General features: G+C 31.7%; 2 protein-coding genes across 7 annotated transcripts; one reads left to right on the top strand and one right to left on the bottom strand.

Moving 5' to 3' along the window:
• Positions 1-6,084: 6,084 nt before the first annotated feature.
• LOC120268848 (protein PHOX1) lies at positions 6,085-10,878 on the bottom strand. 4 transcript variants are annotated; one of them, XR_005539056.1, is made up of 5 exons: positions 10,775-10,877; positions 10,528-10,631; positions 8,387-10,351; positions 8,045-8,306; positions 6,085-6,355 (listed from the first exon to the last, which is right to left on the bottom strand). XR_005539056.1 is itself a non-coding variant. In XM_039276107.1 (4 exons), exons 2-3 carry the CDS (start codon positions 10,266-10,268, stop codon positions 8,158-8,160), a joined length of 2,031 nt encoding a protein of 676 aa, XP_039132041.1. In that variant the 5' UTR covers positions 10,269-10,351; positions 10,528-10,878; the 3' UTR covers positions 6,085-6,355; positions 8,148-8,157. The 4 variants fall into 4 exon arrangements, 1 of the variants encoding a protein (XP_039132041.1); XR_005539055.1 differs by having other exon boundaries at positions 10,753-10,877; XR_005539054.1 differs by having other exon boundaries at positions 10,528-10,877.
• A 2,497-nt stretch (positions 10,879-13,375) lies between these two features.
• LOC120268273 (protein OS-9 homolog) lies at positions 13,376-17,248 on the top strand. Of its 3 annotated transcripts, none has more exons than XM_039275713.1 (9): positions 13,376-13,576; positions 14,806-14,882; positions 15,055-15,255; positions 15,338-15,407; positions 16,333-16,450; positions 16,530-16,596; positions 16,673-16,779; positions 16,889-16,983; positions 17,184-17,248. In XM_039275713.1, the coding sequence occupies exons 1-9, from the start codon at positions 13,465-13,467 to the stop codon at positions 17,198-17,200; spliced, it is 864 nt and encodes a 287-aa protein (XP_039131647.1). In that variant the 5' UTR covers positions 13,376-13,464; the 3' UTR covers positions 17,201-17,248. The 3 variants fall into 3 exon arrangements, with proteins under 3 accessions (XP_039131647.1, XP_039131648.1, XP_039131646.1); XM_039275714.1 differs by having other exon boundaries at positions 16,889-16,974; XM_039275712.1 differs by lacking the exon at positions 17,184-17,248 and having other exon boundaries at positions 16,889-17,157.
• Positions 17,249-22,820: the final 5,572 nt, after the last annotated feature.

Raw genomic sequence — 22,820 nt, forward strand, 5'->3', positions numbered from 1 at the left:
GGAAAGAGGGGTGATAAGTGCATCCTCCTTTTTGATAAGTTAATCTACTTATCACTGTGATAACTCATTGCTCTTATAGCGGTGCTGGTGATAAGTTATCTATCCAATGGAAGCCGGCTCCCTTTTCCATCTCGATCTTATCGCGGTGGAATCCGGTTACCGGCAGCTGCCCGTCACCCGGTTTCCAAATAAGAAAGAGACTGGATCCCATGTAATGCCAAAAAGAGAAACGAAGTTAGAACGCGTTTCCTACGCGTTTCCCACATTTTTTTTTTTTACCAATTTCTATTTTTTAGAAATTTAAATTATTTCTTTTTTGGTAAAAGTTTAAAGTTGTGTAAACTTTTTATGTGAATTGACCCTGATAAAGTTGGCTAATTTTTTATTTATATTATTTAAAAATTTTATATTAATTTTTTAGAGTTTTTTTTTTGCCCGTATATCTCTGAGAATTTGTTTATATTTTTAATAAAATCAAATACTTCTTGAACAATATGAAAATATATTATTACATGATATTTTTCATACATACTCCTAAAAAACTAAACTCATTTTATTCATTACATTTAAATCTTATAAATTTTTCTGTGGTAATTTAGTCAATGATTTTTACAAGTATGTCCAAAAAAAAAATCCAAGCTAGTTTTATTAATTGTATTTAAATAAAAATTAACATTTTATGAGTAGTTTATAAATTTAAATTTAAAATTCTATTTTTACTATTTAAAAAAATAGTATTTATATAATTTATATAATATTTTAATGGTGTGTGTGGGTGGATTAGTGTATATATAGAAACAAATCAAATTTTAAATGGAATATATTGCCTTTGTTCTTATTGAAGAGTATACACATAATTAGACAAAATATTAAAGGTATACAAACAAAAAACCTATTTTTTAAATTAGTTTATCAAATCATTCCGTACATAATATATTATAAAATTTAAGCAATTAAATGAGAAAATTAAATAATTATATAAAAGTACATTTTCTTCTCTTTGGTGGGTCCTATTTATGTTTTTTTTTTAAACAAAAATAAATCATTGAGTCTTTTGGTCTAAAAATAGACCTTTGATAGAAATCCAAAAAATAATTTAAAAATTATGTTTAATTAAAAGAAATGCCAAAATTTTATTATATTTATTATATTTATTGCAATTTTAGTAAGAGAATGTGAGTGTTTAATAATAAAACAAAATTAAGGAGTTTTCTTTAAGAAATCACAGAAAATCCGTAAAATACCCTGCTAAAAATTTATTACAAAAAAGGGAATCATTCTTTCTATTGATTAAAAAAATGAAAAATAATAATTTTATAAATGTATAAATATATATAATAAAACAAAATTAGGGGAGTTTTCTATAAGAAACACAAGAAAATTACTAAAATGGTATTTATAAATTTATTACCAAAAATGACACCATTCTTTTCATGGATAATAAAAATTGCCAAAAATATTTTTGGAATTTAATACTTAACGAAAAAGAAAAAAAACTTGCGGTTTTAAACTTTTGCAAAATAAGGATAATTTTTTTTTCAATTCTATGATGTATTTTTCTAAAAATTACAAAAAGTGAAGAAAAAAATTATCAGTATTAACTTTTTTTATAAAGACAAAATCATTAATTCATATAAATAAAGAGCCGCATGTCGTAAAAAAACATAATTTAATTTATTTTCTAAGATTAAACTTGTTTAGTGGAATTTTGTGATAGGCTAAGAAACTTAAAAATATATATATATATATATATATATATTTGTGCCATTTAAGCTTGGTAATAATGTTTTTCTCTTTTTATAAATCTGAAAAATCACACTAGAACGAAAAACCTCTCCTTGTTTTTGGTAAAAAGTAAAAAACTACTATAACTTTTTTTCCCTAAATTTTATATAATAGAGATCACCAATATTTCTTACTTGACTACATTAGTAAGAGACAGGAAATTTCCCTAGTCAATGTCAACAATATATATTATTTATTTATTTATTTATTTATTTATTTTTAAAATTTTTAAAAGTCAAAAAATTATGGTCCATGAATGTGACAAAGTCACCATCATTTTATTTGCCAAACTTTTGCATGGAAAAAGAATAGAAAAAGAAGTTGTTTCAAAGTCACAAGTGACCACCAAACAAAACATAACAAAAGAGAAAGAAAATAATTTTCAAATAAGACTTTGACCAAAAAAATAAAAAGATATTTATTTATTTAAAAATTAAAAGTTGCGTGTTTTACATGTTTATACTGTTTTTCTTGATAAAAATTACATGCAAAAAAACTTTTGAGTTGATAGTTTAATAAATAAATATTTTAAAAAATCAATTAAAACCATGCAAAAATAATAATAAATTAGAAAAAAAATAAATAAATAAGTTTTAGAAAATCCACGTGTCAACTGCTGACTGGCACAGCATGGTGTTTTGATGTTTGGAGAATTTCAGCTGATCTTTCGATAATAAACTGGATCCCGGTTCGTCCGGTCAAAATCAGGTTTATGGGGATCCGTGTCCACGTCACTACGTTGTACATTGTCCCTTTTGCCCATGGTCTTTTCTTGGAATTTCGTGGAAATGCCACTGTCACCTTTTCTTTATTTGGTTGGGGGTGGCGTCACGTGAGACAATGACTTTTTCTTTTTCCAATTTCTCATCTCGCGTTTTAATGATTTTTTTTTTGTGGTATTAAAATATTTTTTTATTTTTAAATAAATAAATAAAAGGGCTTGAATATTTTTATAAAATTTTAAAAAAGAACATATACTATTAATAAGAAAAAATCTAGCATTTAATTATGTAATCGAAGCAATTTAGATGTAAAATCAAAGACGAAACGAGCAAAGAATGAATATTTTGCTAAGTGCCCAAGTTGAACACTAGCAGAGCATGACCGTGCTCTGTCCCACTTATTATTTCATCTTGAAGATGACCAAGTGATAATTCAAGCAGGGGAGTGCCCTCAGGCCAAGCATGGTCTCAACACGACCGTGCTCGTTCCCATGATTATTCTAGTCTGAAGATAGTTTCTACAAAATTGGGGAAGCACGCTCACGATGCTCCTAGCACGGTCTTGCACGGGTGAAGCATGGGTGAGCATGACCATGCACCTCCCCCTGATTCTCCCAGGCAAGCACTTAGCTGATTTACTCAGAAATCACAATGAGACAGTATGGTCCAAGTACAACCATGCTTTGACCATGTCGAACCCAAAATCAGCCTTTTAACTCCAACTTTCTAGGGTTTCAAGCTTATCTTTGTTCAGGGATTTTATTCTCAACTGGGAGGACTTTGATGAGGGTGAACATCAAGCTTCACCACACCATCAAAGGGGATCAAGGATGAGACAGAGGCACAAGGGAAGTGAGGCTAGCATCAAGGAAGCTCAACTAGGAAGAATATCTTGAGAAGGAGGGAGTCATGTCTTCTATCCTTAGATCTTTATTTGTTTCTTCCATGTTGTACCCACCCATAAGGGGCTAACCGTCCATGGTACCCTGGGATGTTGAACTATAATGCTTTGTATTCTTTGAATATTTGATTTTAATGTTCTACAGAGCTCTATTGGTTTCTTGTGTTTAATTATGTGTTTGCATAACTAGATTTGTTTGATTTGTATAGTTACTTGTGTAAAAATTGGTGTGTGGATTGCCATAGTTGTAGTTGCCCTGTGTGATTGTAACACTCGATGTGTATGAAACCACAGTTACCTTAGAAAAATTTGGTGTATTTGAGAACCATAAATTTAACATTGCTCTTGAACACACACAAAAAACGTAGAATGTACCTGCTAGGCATTAGAAGCAAGTTAGCATACTATAGATCATAGGAATCGTCCCGAGGTATTGCTCTCTTGTTATTGAAACATCGACCCTAATGTGGCTGATAATTCCACTTGCTCTTTCATTTACTTATTTTATTTTCTTTCTTTAATCCAAACGTATCTCTTGCTAAAATTAAGTACTTTGTTAGTTTTTATGATAAAAAAAAATATTTTTATTTATTAATGTATACAGAAATTTTTTTTTTATCATGTGTTTTAATGAAATTTTACAATAAAAATTTATTTTTTATTTATTCAAAAAATAAAATAAACTCTAATAGTGAGAACTATTATGATTTTTTTTAGAATGTTTGTTTGTATATTGAAAATACTAAAATTAAAATTTATAAAATACTCTTTTTCGAATATCTCTATATTCTGATATTATGAAATTAATATAATAATTTCAAATAATATCATTATTATAATTATAAATATTACAACATCATAATTAAGTAATTATACTTTCATTATAAACATTAAATATTTATAATTGCGGAAGATGTTGATAGGAAAAAAGAAATTAAAGAATTATACATTATATCGCGAGAAATTGAGGGATAAAGAGAAATTTCATTTTTCTCATGAGAAACTTGCTTTTTCTATGACAAAGATATCCACTGGCTTTATTTTTTCTTACCTTTTTTTGTAATTTTTTATTAATATTATTTTGTTTGGTTTTTGATTCCACACGTTTGTAAGAAGATAAATAATTGAGAAAAAAAGAAGAAAGTGATGTTTATGTCGGTTCGTTATTTTACTAAAATAATAATAATAATAATAATAATATAACTATATTTATCAAGAAAAATCACTTACATAATTGGTAAAGTATATAATTGATAATATATATGAATGAAAATTATATTTACTTATATATCTTTGGTAAAATATTTGTAAATTTTATAAAAATATAGCTTTGTAATAATTTTGTTATTTAAAAACTATTTAATTAATTTTCTTGTCAAATGGATATAAGTTAATTTCGTTTAATAGGGGTATATTTGTAATTTAAAATTTTATGAAAAACACCTCTTATTTACTTACCTTTACAACTACTTGTCATTTGTTTAAATAAATCAACTAAAAATTCTAGTAAAAAGACCGTATTAACCTTCTGTTTATTTTCTTCATCTACCAAAAAAAAAACAGAAACATAAAATCAGGATGAAGGCTACATACGTCATTTTATATAAATTTTAAATGTAATAAATTTTATTTTATTTTTTAGATATCAAGTCAAAAGTATAAACTAATTTTATGAATTATTCATCATTTATTATTATCAATCTTTATTTGTACAAAAACTGAACTTACAAAAAAGGACATATGTACAATTTGATTTTAATAGTCAAAATCTTAAAATAATAAAAGTTTAATTTAAATATTATTAATAAAAACAAAGAATCTAAAATTTTTAAAATAGAAATAAATTTTTATTAAATTAATTATTAGTTACATGATTAAATTTCCTTTTAAGACCATAATATTTAGAGTGAGAAAAATTAAAGCATAAATTTTATTATTTTTCAAACTTAAAATTCCAAATATTAATGAGATTTACAAACAAAAAAAAACGTATTTAATTATGAATGAAAATAATGATTCTTCATGATTTTCAACATTCATGAATAAATGTAAAAAATCAAAACAAGTTTACCAAAAATTAGAAAAATTTAATTCTCTCATGATTCAACTTTGAAAAAAGATTCAAGAATTGGATTGGACTAAAATTTAGGGTTAGACCAATAAATTGGGAAGTAAACCTAATTTCAAATCTAGTGTGGAGTTGGTTTGGTGGTTGTTGAATGCTGATGGGAATTAGGTGTTCACATCATCACAAAAAGACATAAAAAAAATTATTAAATTAAATTAAATTAAAACAAAAAAATTATTATTATCAATTTTTTTTAAAATTTTACATGGTTTCAAGATTGTACTAGAAATAATACCACTACACAGAACCGAGATGTGATTCAACCTCATCTCTTAATTATAATAAATAAATAATTTATAACCCAAGGTTAAGAATTAACTATCTCTAGGTTCCGTGATAGTTACCATGAAACCAAATCCACTGGATTATTTTCCAGAGCTGTGCAAGCATTCAAATTTTGAAGGGGCATATATGCAATTATGAGGTCTTACAGGGGTTTAAATGAAAAAAAAATACAAGACATTGACTATGACAAATCAAGTAAAAAAACGAAAGAAATTCATTTCTTCTCAAACATTACAACATGTTCAACAAAAATATTCAAGCCCTGTATCAATCTCACAAGCAACTTTTTTTTTTCTTTTTTTTTTAATTGGTATATCTGAATCATAACAACAGTTGATACTACAAAAGTAGTATTTGACAAAAAAATAAAAATAATAATAAAGAGTTCACAAGCTTGATATGCCGTATTTCGACGAACAAAATCCATCAAAACAAGCTGCAAAATTCATGGCACACTGACAGAATGAATGACTATGCAAACAAACAAACACTTCAAATAGCAACAGCAAAACTGTCGAAAGTATCACCGATTTCCTGTCACGGAAGTAATTCAGTAAAAATTCTGAACTCGAAAGCACATTGAAATTTAAATTTGATCCGACAGTAAAAAAACAAAAGTATAATGATAAAATGCTATGGAAAAGACAGGGAAAATTACTTAGAAAGCAGCATTAAGCAATAACAATGAAAAGTTAGTAACTAATTAATAGAAAGATGAATCAGAATGGCTGCGAACCGATGATTTAGAAGTAGTGACATATCACTCTGATCTACTTAGTTCACATGTAATACATCTCGACTTTGTTTTTCCAAGACACTTTAGCCTACCAACAAATGGGTTTTGAAGTTTGAAGAAGTTATTCTAAGTTGGTTTCAATAAAATATTTTTCTTGGCGAGAGATTAAGTCATGCAAAACCAAGAGTAAAAAGAAAATTTATAAGGAACTTGAATTTTAGTTGTTCTAATGTTGATGATTTGAGGTCATTGAATTGTGATGGAACAATGAAGAAGCATTAACAATTCTATCTGTTCTCACAAAACTAAAAATTGGATATCATAAGAATGACATAGATGGTACAGTAACACTAATATATATGTATATGACGGAGTGAGAGAAAGTCTGCAACTCTGAGAGCCATGGAGAGAAGCTTGTCGAAAAGTAAAGCATGGAAAGATATTGAATTTTGTATCTGTTGGCAATATTTAATACTATTGACACCATAATCTTGTCAAGGTTGCTGACATAAAAATAGTAATAATGTGTAATGACAACTTAGACTACACAAAAGAAATGGTTTCCGTCTTTCGACATAATACCAGAGACAACAAGAAGAAATATTTAGTATCAGCGCACAGTCAATAAGTATGATGCATAAGATAAGATAATTTAAGGTAGAGCTGCAATGTGTCACGAGAAATTTGACAATGCACAAGTTATCACAATCACTAAACATTGAAAAGAGTAATAATGACAAAATAGGGGAATGGACCAAATGGCAGCTGAGTTAGTTTGCCTATGGTTTTATTAGCTTTTAGACACATTTTTTCCAAAATTTAAATTTAATTCATTTTAAACTTGGTAAAAGTACCCATGTTACTGCTTTCTAATGCATTTAGAGTAAAGATAGATTTAACAAACTCCTATTACATCTCGAATTCTCACCTCCAAGCAGATTACATGATAGTCAATAAGAATACATGTGTTATCTTCTACTTTTAGATAATGGTCGTCCATTGCTTGTTCGTTACTTTGACAATAAACAGCAATAGTCAATTTCAGGGGAAAAATGTACCTTTTAAACACAAAATGGGAAAAAAGAAACTGAAGGGTAAAACTTAACAAGAAATAAACTACCTGTCAACTTTGAAAAATAAACTAGGATGTCTAGTGAATGCATTTTGCGTTTGATTGCTCATATAAGTTTCACATAAGGTGAAAAAACCTAGCATCAACGGAAATAAAATTCTTTGAAAGTGCCGGTGGACATAAGATACTCTCATTCTTAGAAGCCATGATCTAACATTCCACACTTCAGTTAGATATCCAAAGAAAAGTGTTGTCAAGAAATGCCAAAAAGCTAAAGCAACATGCAGTAATTAAACTACCATTAAACTTTACCATGATCACCGTGCATGTTAAAAAAGTCTTTTAGCCATCCAATGAAGTAACAATAAAATAAACAAAAAGGGAATTCAGACAATAAATGAGAAGTTTGTCATACCTATTGCAAATATAAACTGGTACTACTCAGACTATGGAGCACAAAAAGGATAATGCCTCTCAGCAAAATCAATTAAGTTGGACGCAAGACTGCTGGTGATTACCTTGTATGAATCACAAAGTCTCCAGTACATTATGCAATTTTGGGACCTTCCGCCTAAATAACGGTTCAAGTCGGGAAGATGGAACACCACTCATCCACCTTTTAGTATCATAGATCTCATTCCACGCCTGAACTATCTCATCAATATTAAAGCTAAGCCCTACATTTGAAGAAAATCTATTAGAAATCTTACAAATATAAACGATGCAAGACTATCAAAGAAAGCGGATTCAAAGATACCTTCTTCAGTGGTTTTATTGGCACTATGATTTTTAATCATAACAGCAATATCTGATGGGGGGACTCCTGCAAGTTTGAACTTCTCTACTGCAGCCATCAAGCAATCTTCCCAAGTTGGAAGACTTAATTTAAATTCGATTGTAGAGCGCTCATAGAGCATGGTACCCCAAAAGAGATTTATCTGAGACCTCATGTTAGATGCCACCTCTGCAGCTTCTTCTGCAGATGGACCTTTGAAAAGCCCATCCAAGCCCATCTCCTTCAGTAGGGTATCCTTGTTAGAGTCCCGAAGTCCTTTCAATTGTTGCTCCTCCATCTCCTCCCACAATTCAATGCCCTTCTCCATGCTATCCTCAGAGTTGTTAAATAGCTCTAAAACTTCAGATGAAGGCCAGTTATCCAAATCCACCTTGTTTCCAATGGTAAAATACCAAGTAAGCCTTGCCTGCTCAAACTGTTGTCGTCCAAGTGCAAGATAGCCTTCATAGAAGTCTGGTTTGATCTCCAGAGCTTCTTCATACCTCCTTCCTGCTTTAGCATACTCTCCTTGAGCCCATTCATATCCACTTTTTACCTGAGTAAGTACTGATTCTTTGGAAGAATCTTCTTGAAAGAACAACCTTTTAAGTGCCCGAGACATGTGAACATTGCCCCAATTAAACAAGGCCAAAGCCGTCATCTCCTGGAATTTGTCTGTAGCAATTTCAAAGATACCCTGGGCTTCTTCGCTTGTGACGGTTTCTTCTATAGCCTCTGTGTACAGTTTCATGCCAAGTTCATGGAGATCCAAATAAGAATCGGAGTTGAACCCCACATGATTCTTAAAAAGTAGAGCAAATTGCACAATCCAATCTTCAATACAAGATGTAACTTTCTCCTCTTCATGCCTGGAACTACCATTCTCAGAAGCACTGGTAGGATTCCTCTCTGACCCTTGTATTTCAGCACCACTTTTCTCTTCATCAAAATGCGGGTCCTGTTCAGGGCTAACTTCTACAATGAACAGCCTAAGTGAACCCTGTGATTCGGCACATTCTTCAGCCCACCTAAGCTCTTCGGATGTAGTGATGGTCACCAAGTCACCCTCGTTATCCTTGTACTTGACAAGCATGGCTTTCAAATTTGGAAACTTGCCCCGAATAATCTCTCTCAGCTGCAATATACTACATTTTGGCGGTAGCTGAGCCCATCTAATGTCCTCCACAAAGACCAATTTTACAAGCCTATGAGGCTCTTCCTTGGCAGCACTATGCTTCTCCTCATTCACAATCATCTTGTCCCTGGTCTTATGACTCTTCTTCTTCTTCGGCTTCACTTTAACCACTAGAGGTTCCATCGACGGAACAAGTGCAATTTCCTCCGGTTTGATCCCTTTTTTCTCAAGCCCCTTCTTCACCCTTTCAGAAATCTCCAACCCAGTGAGGTTGTTCGGCTCCGATTCTAAAACCACCTCAACATCTTTGTAGGCCAAGTCCAATCGATTCAAAGCTTCAAAACACTTTGCCCTCTTCAATAGAGCTTTAGTGTACTTTGGTGAAATCTCCAGAGCCAAATTGCATTCGTTAATTGCTCGGGGATATTCCTTAGGACCCATCTGCATAAAGCAAGCAGCCATGTTGCTATGGAGATACGCAGCATCAGCATGGTTCTTCGGAAGCAACTTGATAGCTTTCTCATACTTGAGCAGTGCACCTTCATAATCTTTCTTCTGGAACAGCTTGTTCCCCTCCTCCTTGATCTCATTTGACATGTCCACAAAGATGCTAGTGTCTGCATCCATGACTTTCCTGGGACTGTGCTCTGATTGTTTGCCATGTTTGGAACTAGTGTCACTTATGTTCAACCCTACATGTTTCTTCTTCTTTGTAGTAGGTTTTCCCATTTCCCAACTCTCAAGGATTCAAAAAAAATCCTAGCTTTTCTTCTATTCCAATCAGAGCTCAAACAGCATACAGAAATCAAAACCTAACACCAAAACAACAAGCAAATCAAAAGAAAACACAAAAAAGATGAGAACTTTAATCAGATAAGAATCACTGGCTCTCCTTGAACCAACTCCCCAGCTTAAAAACCCTAATCCAGTATATCAGAACTCAAAAAACCATAACATGAAATTTAAAAAAACAAGAGAAACAACTGACCAGAATATAATTCTCCTCAAATTTCACCACCAGGAGCACAAAGGCCAAATCTTTGAAGAAAAAACTCCACCTTTCTCACAGAAAACAAACGAGAAGAAGCTTATCTGGAATCAAAAGGCAACCAAAGCTAGGGTTTTCATTCCCCTCAAATCATTCACCAAGCATTAAATTGGCTCATAAATCACATTCTAAAACAGGAATCAGCGATGCAAATGGATGAATTACTTCAATATTCCACAGAGCAAACCTTCCAAACTTGAGAAACAAACGATCCAATGCACAGATTGACAGCAGACCTTGCCCTTTCTAGCGCCACAATGCAAAGCCCTAAATCCACACGAAATCACATCAACCATGACTTTTGGGATGAAAAACTAAATTCCAAAAATCGAGGGACCAATTTGAAAAAAAACCTCATTCCTTGTCCTGCTTTCCTGGATTTTTTAAGATTTTTTCTCCTTTTCATGCCCAAAAAAAAATAGAGGACCTTTTTGCATATACAGAAACTTACAAAATTATGTTTTAAACCTTGTTTTAAATATTAATTAATTTCTCTCATTCTCTCATTTTTAGCTTTATATTTAAAATAATAAATTTTGTATTTATTTGCAAAGATTATATACTATTTGAGTAATATTACACACAAAAATTTAGTTAATAATTACAAATTTTGCAAGGGTATATATGTAAATACAAAAATTTTAGGTTTATTCTTCTTACGGAAAAATAGTGAATTTATAAATTTATTTTACTTACATTATGAAGTAATTCTCATTGTAATTTAGATTAAGTTATATATATATACTTTTTTTATTTTTAATATAAAAACTAAAAAAACCCCTAATATTTCATAAAATATGAATATAATTTTAACCCATATTAAAACCTCGGTTAATTTTTTTGATAAATCACTCAACTTTGTCAAAATATCAGTTTGCTCACGGAATTTTGGTTTGTTTCAAAGTGCTCACTAAAGTCACTAACCATTTCACAAACAGGTCACTCGGTGGATTAACATTGTCATTAGCTGACGTGGAGGCCCAGTCAGCTTTGCCAAAGTCTTTGCCACATCATCGTAAGTTTGCCATGTTAGAATATTTTGCCACGTCAACTTCATCTTCCTAGGTCATTCGAATGGAGAGAGAGTGGTGGAGTGGGCTGATGGTGTGTGACCGTCGTGGAGACTTTTGGGATGCTTTTTTCACCTTGGCCAGAACCACCCAAAACCTCCCAACTAAGCCATGTGAGCTTGCTAGAGAATGGAGAACGTTTAAAGCCCTAGGGTTAGCCAGAATTTCTCAGATTTGTTTTGTTGTTATAATTTTTTTTTAACTAGTCACTCACTTTGAATTTAAATTGATTGTCATTGGAGACTGTGAGCTTGCTGGAGGATGGAGATTATTTGAAACCCTAGGGCTAGCCGGAAATTCTCATATTTGTTTTGTTGTTGTAGTTTATTTTACCAATCACTCACTTTGAATTCAAATTGATTGCCATTGGAGACACACATGTTTTGTTTTTGAATTTTTTTCACCAGTCACTCATTGTGAATTTGAGTTGAATCCTATTGGAGATAGCCATTTTGACTTAATTGTGTATCAAAGTAAACCTGTGAAAATCCAGCAATAATTATTTTTTATGCAGAATTTTACAATCAAATCATGTTAAACACAATTTAATTAAGTTAAGTTCTTAAAGCAATGCAAGGTTAATTTCCTCTCCATTTGGGCAATAAGATGATCAATTGAGTTTTCTGTACAATGAAATCATGGTGAACACAATTCAACATGATCCTGTTGTATTATCTTCATGAATATCAACTGAGACAGAAAGCAGTATTCTCTGTATTCTTTACATTCACATTATCTGAGATTAGGTGTAGCCAAAAACAAAATTCATGGATGAATACCAATAACTTGTATATTAATTTAAATTGTAACACAAACTGTAATTTACATATGAAATAGAATAGATGTCATCGACACATGAAACATGTTTCTAAGTACAAAAATGAGTATATAAACTCATAATACATTTAAGAAAGTAAAGTGTTGGTTATTACAAATCCTGGCCTACTAAATTACCCAAAACAAGAAAAATAAAACTGTCATTCTATTTATTTTAACACTTCATCCCTTCTATTTTCTTCCCTCATGGAAGCCATACTCTGTTTTTTTTTATTTTTTGAAGGTCCTCCATCAGTACTCTTGTCATTCAATTGCATCTTTGATCTAGCTTTGGCTCCAGCCTCTTTGCATCCCTTAGTGGCCAATTTTTTTCCCTTGTCCTTGTTGTTAGCTCCTCTTCTTCTTTGACACTTCTTCTTTGACACTGATCTCTTCACTAGCTCCAGACAGCCACCGTCTTGGTCTTCCTCGTTGTCCTGCTCGGGCGATGAAAACGAAGGCCAGCCAAGGGTTTGTTTGTAATGAGAAAAAGGCTGACGTGGCAACATAATCTGAGGTGTGTTGCCACTCAGCAAAGCTGACATGTCTCAGGCCTAGCTGATTGGGTTTTTTCGGGCCTCCACGTCAGCTAATGACAATGTTAATCCACCGAGTGACGTGTTTGTGAAATGGTTAGTGACTTTAGTGAGCACTTTGAAATAAACCAAAATTCGGTAAGCAAACTGATATTTCGACAAAGTTGAGTGATTTATAAAAAAATTAACCTTAAAACCTCAAAGTTCTCAAATAGTCACAAATAAAATATTAAAAAAGAGTTTTAAAAGTATTTTTTGAAAAATAAAAGGTGGTAAGTAAATTCAATATTTATCAGGGGTCCCAAGTAAAAAAGTCCATAATTTATACAAATTATTTTTTTTATAGGGGTGAAAAAGTGAAAAAGGGGGTCTCTCGGCTTCGTCTTCTTCCCACGCTCGGAAGCACCATCGTTCCTCTCTCTCTCTCTCTCTCTCTCTCGCGGAAGCTCAAGATCATGGATCGAATCGCGCGAATTCCCTGTACTTTTTCATCAGTGATGCTCCTTTTGGTCCTCTCGATGCGAAGTTTCACCATTTCTGCTGATGAGATCTTCACATCGACGTCTGGTATGCATCCTTGTTCGTTTTTCCCATTGTGATCTGTTGAGATGGATTTATTTTTTCATTTCATGGATTTTTGGAACTGTATTAGTGTTTTTATGCTGTGAGTTTGGGAATTTGTTAGTGATTTTTGAGTTTGTGCTGTTCTCAGAGGGTGTGTTTGCTAGGGTTTTAAAAATGTGTGCAATTTTCAGTTGAATTAATTGGTAGAATTCGGATACAAATCTACAATCTCATGTTTCCATTGGCTAAATGCAGATGTCTTCTCTGATTTTTTTTTGGGTTTGTGTTGTCTTGAAATATTTGATCTTGAAATGAACCAATTTGACTGAATCCACATATGATGTTAGTTTTTTGTTTTAATCCATTAGTTCACAAGGACGTGATCCCAACTTATTGGTTGAATTTTGGGTCTTTATATTGTTGGGATATATGTTTTTGATTTGTTGAGAAACTAGTGAGAAAGAACTATGGATGAGTGTCAATGCCTTCTCTTGTTAGGAAGAATGTAGAGGATGGAGAAGGGCTAGAGATCCTTGCTTGATGTGTGTTTGTGTGGGTGTAAATATAGTTATTAGGCTCTACCAATAAACAATGGTTTGAGATCCTCGGAAAATATAGGTATGTGTGTATGTATATATATATATATATAGGGCTAGAGATTGAAATCCATTGGCAAATCATGTGTTATATGGCTTTCGTAGACTCAACACCATGCTTAGTAAAGCTTTCTAAAGGAAATATCTACCTGGATAAGGCATCTTTGCTTATGATTACAGTTTAAGGATTTCTAGACAGAACCAAGCTCTCTAAATGGCAAATGCATAGCTAGATTGTATTGCAAAATACATGTGTAGCCTGATTTCCTGCAGAGCCCTTTATTTGGTTTACGCCATTGCATTTTATTCTTCTTCTGTGAAGAGAGGTCTTTGGATGCTTGAGAAAGAGATATGTGTACATTTTAGATGCTTGGAACTTAAAATTGAACTTGTTGGCTGTTGCACTCCGGCTAATGAATAACCAAGCATTGCCATGGATTCTACTCCCTATATCTTAGGCAATGTTTGTCGATTAGATATTTTAGATATTTTATTTCATCAGCCAAGATATGCTGGGACTGGTTAGCTGGAAAAGGTTATAGGAATAACAGTCAATTGCCTCGTCTTTTTGCCTTTATTTTTATTCATGCTTTTTTCTGCCAATTAATTTATTGTAATATAACCATGAACTGGCAGGTGTGACATTTGGTAGGAGTTCCCGTGAACCAAAATACAAGATTGACTTTCATTCTGTGGACTCACCTTTTCATCCTGTGAGCAAATCTGTAGCTTTGATCTCCAAATTTATACTTTTATGTTATCTTTAGTTTGATTTAGCCATTTTCTTTGCAGAATTATTCTAATATCTTGTTCTTAAAATGTTATTTGCTTGCTATAATTCATTCTATGCATTTTGGGTAATTAAAAAGTGGCATTTTTTGGCAGGATAATGAGCAGGAATCAGTGGCAATGAAAAATAAAGAAGGGAAGCATTATGCTTGTTACCTGCCTCTGGTTGAGGAAATCAAAACCGTGAAGACCATTTCACAACAAAATTCTAGTAATATCATATTAGAAACTGATAAAAGGGCTAAACTGAAGACCCCCGATGAGTTAATAGATGTGTTACATGACTGTCTATTCAGAGTGCGCCTCTAAATTAAACTTAGAATGAAGAATGAATTTGAGGATTTCTTAGGTAACATTCACAAGATTTCTTCTTATGCAGCACGAGGGCTGGTGGTCTTATGAATTTTGCAACCATAAATATGTAAAGCAATTTCACTTGGAGGGTGAGAAAGGTATGACTTCAAGTATTTTTCATGCATATAAATTTAGATGGTTTTAGGTTTCTTTGTGGAGTATTTCTTAAGTGATCAAAATAGTGATAAGCTCTATGTGACATATGTAGCTAAGAAAAAGAAAAAGGATATAGCATGAGCCTCATCACGACAATGTCCTCGTTAATGGCTTGAGATTTGTTAGAGATAAAGCTTGAATCCAAATCTATTAATGTGAAAGTGTATCAATTTATGAGTGTGGTTCCTGTATTGTGTTGTTATAATCAATTATTTTTGACAGATGATTATTTGGTAGGTGAAATAAGGATTTTTTTTTTTCTCTGGTAAAATGAAGTTTATAGGCTGTGAATATAGCATGCTTAGCTAAGAAAATGAATTTGATGTCTTATTCAATAAATTGAAATTATTGAAGCGAACAGCTTTTGTTTCTATGTACCAAATTTTTGGTGATATTGGTTGAGCGCTTGACATTATTTATAGGCTGAATCCCATTTACTATCTCCAGCAAAGTACATCTTTATGTGGTCTTGCAGAATGGTCTCTGTGTTGAAACACTGCTGCAGGAATATATGAAGTATATAATATATATATATATATATATATATATATATATGTATGTATATAGAGGTGTTTGATTGTAAATTTTGGTTTAGTTGTATATTGTCTGGTGAAGTTGGAGCAAAGTCAAATTCCATAGGCTTCTGGCTCATGATGTGTATTTAGTGTGAAGATGGTTTCAGATATCAGAAATACTTTCTGATGAAAATATGAGTAAATTTTGTTGTCTGGAGTTCATCTTGATGCATGAACTTTTTATAAACGATTCATTTGTTAATATTTTGTTTCATACTGTAAAGGTTTGCTATTTCTATCATTGCCCCTGATAGTAAAATATTTCTCAGAGTTTTTCTTGTTATGATACAGAGGGTACAAGAATTTGTTTTGGGCGTGTTTGACGCCGAAGCAACAGCTGCTTTCCATGAAACCCATTCAGATGATTCTATGTTAAAAGATCCTCGCTCCATCGATGCCTCACAAAGGTGAAAGTTGTCTTAGAACTGAATTATCTTTAATAGAATTGAAAGAAAGATACCACAGCTTCTGAAACATTTGTTGCAGGTACCATGCTCATCAGTATACAAACGGAACCATGTGTGATCTTACAAATCAGCCTAGGGAGACAGAGGTACAAGAGTGTCGCACCGTTAAAATTACATCATTCTTTTCTCTTGGTTCTTATGTTCTTCTCTTCATCCCTCTAGGTAAGATTCGTATGTTCGGAATCACCTGTGGTTATTAGTTCAATCAAAGAGATTTCAACTTGCAAGTACGCTCTCACGGTCCAATTCTCGATACTCTGCCAACATCCGTAAGATTCGATGCCCTCATATTCATTTTACAACATTCTATATCTCCGAAAAAGGCAAATTCAGATACAATCCTGCATTTCAGTAATAACTTCACATTTGATTCTGCAGGTTGTATCAACAAGAGAGACCAATGTGGCACACAATCCATTGCAATGAAATGCTCGAAGAGTCAACGGACGCGGCAATTGAAGAAGGTAATACAGGCAAGCTCATCTCACAATAAACCCGGTAGATGATTCATAATGAAATGCAACCTTGATACATAGAAATGTATGATCATGTAGTTACAGTAAAAAAATATGTTTTCTTCACTTGAAAAATATGGTAAATTTTCGGCATCAGTGCTTCAGCAATGATCAGTCTCTTATCTCTTATCATATTAATTTGATTATGTGATTTGTAGGCCTCCCCATTTTGTGATATTGGCGCATGAACTATATAATACTTCGGATGGGTGTTAACTATTAAGGAGTCGTTTGGTTTATGGTAATGTAGAAAAATTACCACGTAACGCTATGGTAATCTATTACCATTAAATTTGATGTCTATCTTGAATTACCAAATATGTGGTAATCTCATAATATGGTAATGAACTATTTTCAGTAGTAAGAGTTCTCAACTTAATATGGTTATATCAAATTACCACAATATTCTTAATCATATAACATTTTCATTTCTATTACCATGGTAATCTCGTTACATAGTAATATGTCATTACTACGAATCAAATGGTCCTTAAGGGTAAATTTAAGTTAAAAATGAAATGAAAATATACACCCATGATATGAATTCGTATCTTATGTATTGTTTTCTAAAGAAAAATTCCATGCACCAATATTTATATATATATATATATATATATATATATATTTTTGTGGTAATGGTGACTTCCATGATCTTGTTTTTATAACGTTGATAAGAAGATATTTTTTACTTGCCACCCCCTGAGAAAAGATGAAATTTGCTTGTTACATGTTGTCCCCTACTTCTGTTTTATTTTGCTTTGTACCCCAAGAAAAGTTTTTTGAGTTTTGACTTTTACAATTTGTTTTTTAAAAAAAATTGTTCACATAAAATCTCTTTTATGACGTACACATCAAATATTAAATATAAAATATGATATTTTTTATTTCTTTTAAATTCATTATTCTTCAATATTTATTGATAATTTAACCGGAATTATTAATTTCATTATTTTTTAAAAAATTGGCAAGTGTGAAGTCTCTATATCTAAAATCTTATACTTTATTAAGGGGTATATGTGTAATTTCCCTAATTTCCCCCACATAATAAGCCGGATTTCTCAAGTGGAAGAAGTCAAGAAGCAACATGATGCAAGCTTAAGCTTTTTCCTAAACATCATTATTCTCATGCACTGTGTTTAAAATACCCACAATCACAATCACAACCACTTTTTTTTTAAATAAAAATAAATAAATAAATAATTGAGGATCTTTTTTGCAGGTTGTGATTGAATCTTGGAAATCACTTCCCTCTTGGTCTCAATTGGATCCCCATGCCTTCATTTTTCATTTTTAAAAAAATATTTTTAAATAAAGAATTAATTAAATTTGCTGAAATAGTAAGTAAAGAGACAATGCCACCTTTCATGTTTTGGTCCCTGACTTTGCATATCTTGGCTTGTCTCCAAAAGCATGAATGTGTGCCATGGTTTCATGTTTGGGACCATCTTTGATGGACAAAAGCCAGGCAATATTTTTTTGGCTTTTATTCAATTCAATCCAATCCAAATATATATATATATATATATATATATATATATATCAGGTTTTCTTTTTCATATTTACCATTGACTCAAGAAACTAGTTAACATAGCGGACATAAGCTTTCTCTAGTGGTAAGGCGCCTTGACATTAAATGGGTAGGCGGTACCGTAGAAGTATTGTCCATTCATTATTCATTAGGATATAGTATTGTCGAGATGTTATTAATTCATTATTTATTGTGTCTCAATACAAGTCTCAGTTGGAAAGGGTTATATTTTTCACCCTTCAAAGTTGCATAATTACTATTTAAGGCTGTAAACGAGCCGAGTCGAGTATCACCAGGCTCGAGCTCAGCTTGAGTATATTATTCGAAGGCTTGAGCTCGGCTCGAGCTCGTTCGAGCTAATTTTTTTGTGCTCGAGCTCGGCTCGCTGAAAAGCTTAAGTAGCTCTAACTCGGCTTGTTTAAGCTCGATTAACTGTCATAGTTGGATAAAAGAGTAATTTTAGTAATTTAATATAGTTTATATAATTATGTATTTTTATAATTTATATATAAATAATTTAATATTTTATATATAAAAGCTCGTTTAGGTTCGGGAACCTCACGAGCTGAGTATTTTTCTGCTCTAACTCGGCTCATCAACGTAAACGAGCAGCTCAAACTCGGCTTGACTCGTGAAAAGTCGAATCGAATTTAAAAATTGACCAAGCCGATCTCGAGTAGACTCACGAGTAGTTTGGCGCATTTATACCCCTAATTACTATCATGGAGTTATGGCTTTTTATATATCATCATGCAGTGACGTTTTTTTTTCATATGTGTTAGTGCCCTCAATAAAGCTTTTTAAAAAGTTTCATTATAAGTGCATGTTAGCTTTGTCGTCCCCCACATAATAAATTTTTAAAAGGAGATCCATTATATCTTCGTACCTTTCTATCCCTCCCCACATGATAAATTTTTAAAAATGGGTCTATCATGATTGATGTATTTTTATATTTGTGGATTTTTTTAACACTCTTAAGTGGGGGTATGTTTGTGCCATTTGTCAATAAAAAAAAACTAGTTAACATATTTAATAAAATGAAAAATAGATTAAATATGTGTTTTATATCCTTTTATGTTCGTTTTTAAACGTCTAATATTTGTTTTATATCCTTTTATGTTCATTTTTAAACATCTAATATTTGCTATGTAGCTATATCCTATATAAGGATTATATTGCATAAGTTTCTTTGACATTTTTAATTATAATGATTTGTAAATCAAATTTATATTTTGAAATATATGAACCTGTATAAATTCTTTATATTCATTCAAAAATTAATTTAATAATTTGATGTTATATATATATTTTGTATATATAACCGTTGAATTTAAATTTCAGAAATAGTAGCACTGTGTTTATGAACAGTTAAAAGTGGGATACATAATAATTTTATTTGAATCATCCATTCAAATTTGTACAGATATCTAAATCAATCATAACTGTCCAATCTCATCTGAATCATCCATTCAAATCAATTACAACTGTACAATCTCATTTCTATTAAATCTACAGTCAAATAACCAGATACACAATAATATCATCTGAATCATCCATTCGAATTTACATAGTATCTAAATCAATCACAATTGTTCAATTTTATTTCGACTATGTCTATAGTCAAAAGAACCAGTTAACTACCAATCGAAAAAACACCATATCAACCCGTTACTTCAAAGTACAATCATTAGTTACTGTTTTAGCCACGATTTATGAACCTCCTACTCTATATCTCTCTCTTTTTTAGCATCTCTCTATCTTTTTAAATTTTTCTGGCTCTCTTCCTCAGTCATCTCTATACCTTTTTAAATTCTGAGAACATACCTGTAAACGTCCTCAGAATATATATATATATATATATATATATGTAAAAACAAATCAAATATTGTGGTCCCAAACCTCAAGTGCTTGGCCCTATTTTTAATATAATTAGTGAAATACTTAATTATCACTTATAATCTCACTCAATCACATGTTGCACAAGATCCACTCTCAAATGCTTCATCTCCATCATAAATCACTAATAATTTGTGAAATACTCAATTAATATATATATATATATATGGAAGAAAAAAGGTTAAAAATAAAATTTTTAGTAATATTTAACTTGGCTTGCAAGTTCAAAATTTTTTTTTTCCAAAAACTCAATAATAATAATAATAATAATAATAATTTCTCATCAATAATTGACCCCATTAAACATTATTACTTACATAGTCAATTATTTCTCATCTCATTCTCTTAATCTTCAAAATCATATGTATATATATATATATAGAAAGCAAGTTTTCTACCCATGTTATGTTATGAACAATTACATAGTGTAAAGTGGATATACAATATTTTGATCATAACTGTCTAATCATTATTATAATAGTAACTCAGTCAATCACAACTGCTGAAAGTTGATTTCACAACTTTTTTAAAATTCAACTCACCACCGGTTTTCAAATCCAGTACAAATTTAGCCACTATTTAAATCTATTATTATCTATTCTCACTTCACCTTTTGTATCTGTCTCTTTCTTTCTTGTTTTATCTCTATAACTTTTATGTTTTCTACGAATGCTCTTGAACGTCTGCTCTTACTTCTGTTTTCTTTGCGGGCGCTCTGTGGACGCTAGTAAAGATAAAAATAAAAATAAAGGACAAGATAAAAAAATAAATAAATAAGAAGCAAAATAATTCATTAGTAGTGGTAGGTAGCCATGTGGAAAACCTTAGCAAGAGCCTTGGGAATCACATGCCCCTAATTATGATTTCACAGTACTCAACTTCCAACTTTCACTTCCCTACTTCCATAATTTACTTACCACATGCCTCTCCCTCAAACTAAATAAATAAATATTTATTTATTTATTTTACTAATTAACTAATCAATATTAACATTATATTAATTTCCAAATTAAAAAAATAAATAAAATATTAACATATTTGTTGCATAAATAAATATACTCTCAAAATTCATGAAAACACAAACAAAAATTGACTGAAACTCAGTAACTCAACTTCCAACTTTCACTTCCCACACTTCCATAATTTTCTCACCCAAATTCCTCTCACTTTCATCTCTATTTCTCTACCATTTTTCTACACAAACAAAATTAGATAAATTAGTTTGTCAGGGAAGTTAAGCAAGAGCATTGGGAATCACATTCCATATGATTTCAGTCAGTTACTTTCACTTCCCCACACTTCCATGCCTCTCACTTCCATCAGTTCCCATCACTTTACCATCACTTCCTCTTTATCTAGTTATATGCAACACCAAATCCAAACTCATTTCAAAACAAAGAGAAGAGAAAAAGAAGAGAAAACCATGGATTGGCATTCATGGTTATCAAAATCCAATTTGAATGAATCCTTGTCCTATGAATACTCACTAGTGTTCATTCAAAATGAGCTTGAAGAGAATGACATACCATACTTCAACCATGAGTTCTTACAAAGCATGGGCATCTCAATTGCAAAACACAGACTTGAGATCCTCAAATTGGCCAAGAAAACGAAAGAGAATCACACCGAAACCGATGTCGAAAGTTCCTCGAAGCAATGAAGAAGACGAAGAAGTGCTTGTCGGAATATCTCCGGCCGCTTGCTCATTGCGATAGTTCGGCAATTGTGGTAGTGCCTGAGAGTTTGAATAGTCACAAAAGAAAGATGAAGAAGTTGGTTCTTGCCAATGCAGGTGTGAAGATCATCGGGCCGCCGTCTTCTTCTTCGTTTTCGCGTAATTCGAGTCCTATAATTTATGGTTCTCTCAGAAAAATGAAGGATGATGAAGCTAAAACTCTTGTCAGATGGGACTCTATGTTTGAGGATTTGAAGCCTACATAGATTTTATCGACAAAATGCCGATTCTGGTTAATGAGCATTGTTTGAGATGTTTCTGTGATTTTTGTTTGTTCTAGATTGCAAATCAGTTCATACATATATAATAGAACTTGTGACAAATTCAGAAAACTAGTTTCTGATGAATGAGAATTGGTGAGATGTTTTGCCTTTACTAATTCATGGATGAATTGTTGTTATTTTGATTATTTAATTGCATGTTTTGATTGAATTATTTCAGTACAATTGATTAGCTAAAGCTGAGTTTGCAGACAAATTTTCAGAAACTAATTTGTGATGAATGAGAATTGTTTCAATTCATCAGATAAATCAGTTATCTGTTTTCTGATTTTTGGTTGTCTAGAATGCAAATGAGTACATAATGTTCAAATGAGTCCTAATTGCTGTTGAATTGCATTGTTTGCAATTGAATTTC

Source organism: Dioscorea cayenensis, chromosome 9, assembly GCF_009730915.1.
Source record: "Dioscorea cayenensis subsp. rotundata cultivar TDr96_F1 chromosome 9, TDr96_F1_v2_PseudoChromosome.rev07_lg8_w22 25.fasta, whole genome shotgun sequence".
NCBI lineage: Eukaryota > Viridiplantae > Streptophyta > Magnoliopsida > Dioscoreales > Dioscoreaceae > Dioscorea > Dioscorea cayenensis.

Coding starts and splice junctions, on each gene's coding strand:
- LOC120268848 (XM_039276107.1), bottom strand. CDS start 10,268: ATGGGAAAACCTACTACAAAGAAGAAGAAACATGTAGGGTTGAACATA. Junction 8,307..8,386: donor CAATAAAACCACTGAAGAAG/GTATCTTTGAAT, acceptor CTTCAAATGTAG/GGCTTAGCTTTAATATTGAT.
- LOC120268273 (XM_039275712.1), top strand. CDS start 13,465: ATGGATCGAATCGCGCGAATTCCCTGTACTTTTTCATCAGTGATGCTC. Junction 15,256..15,337: donor TACATGACTGTCTATTCAGA/GTGCGCCTCTAA, acceptor CTTCTTATGCAG/CACGAGGGCTGGTGGTCTTA. Junction 16,597..16,672: donor ATCAGCCTAGGGAGACAGAG/GTACAAGAGTGT, acceptor TCATCCCTCTAG/GTAAGATTCGTATGTTCGGA.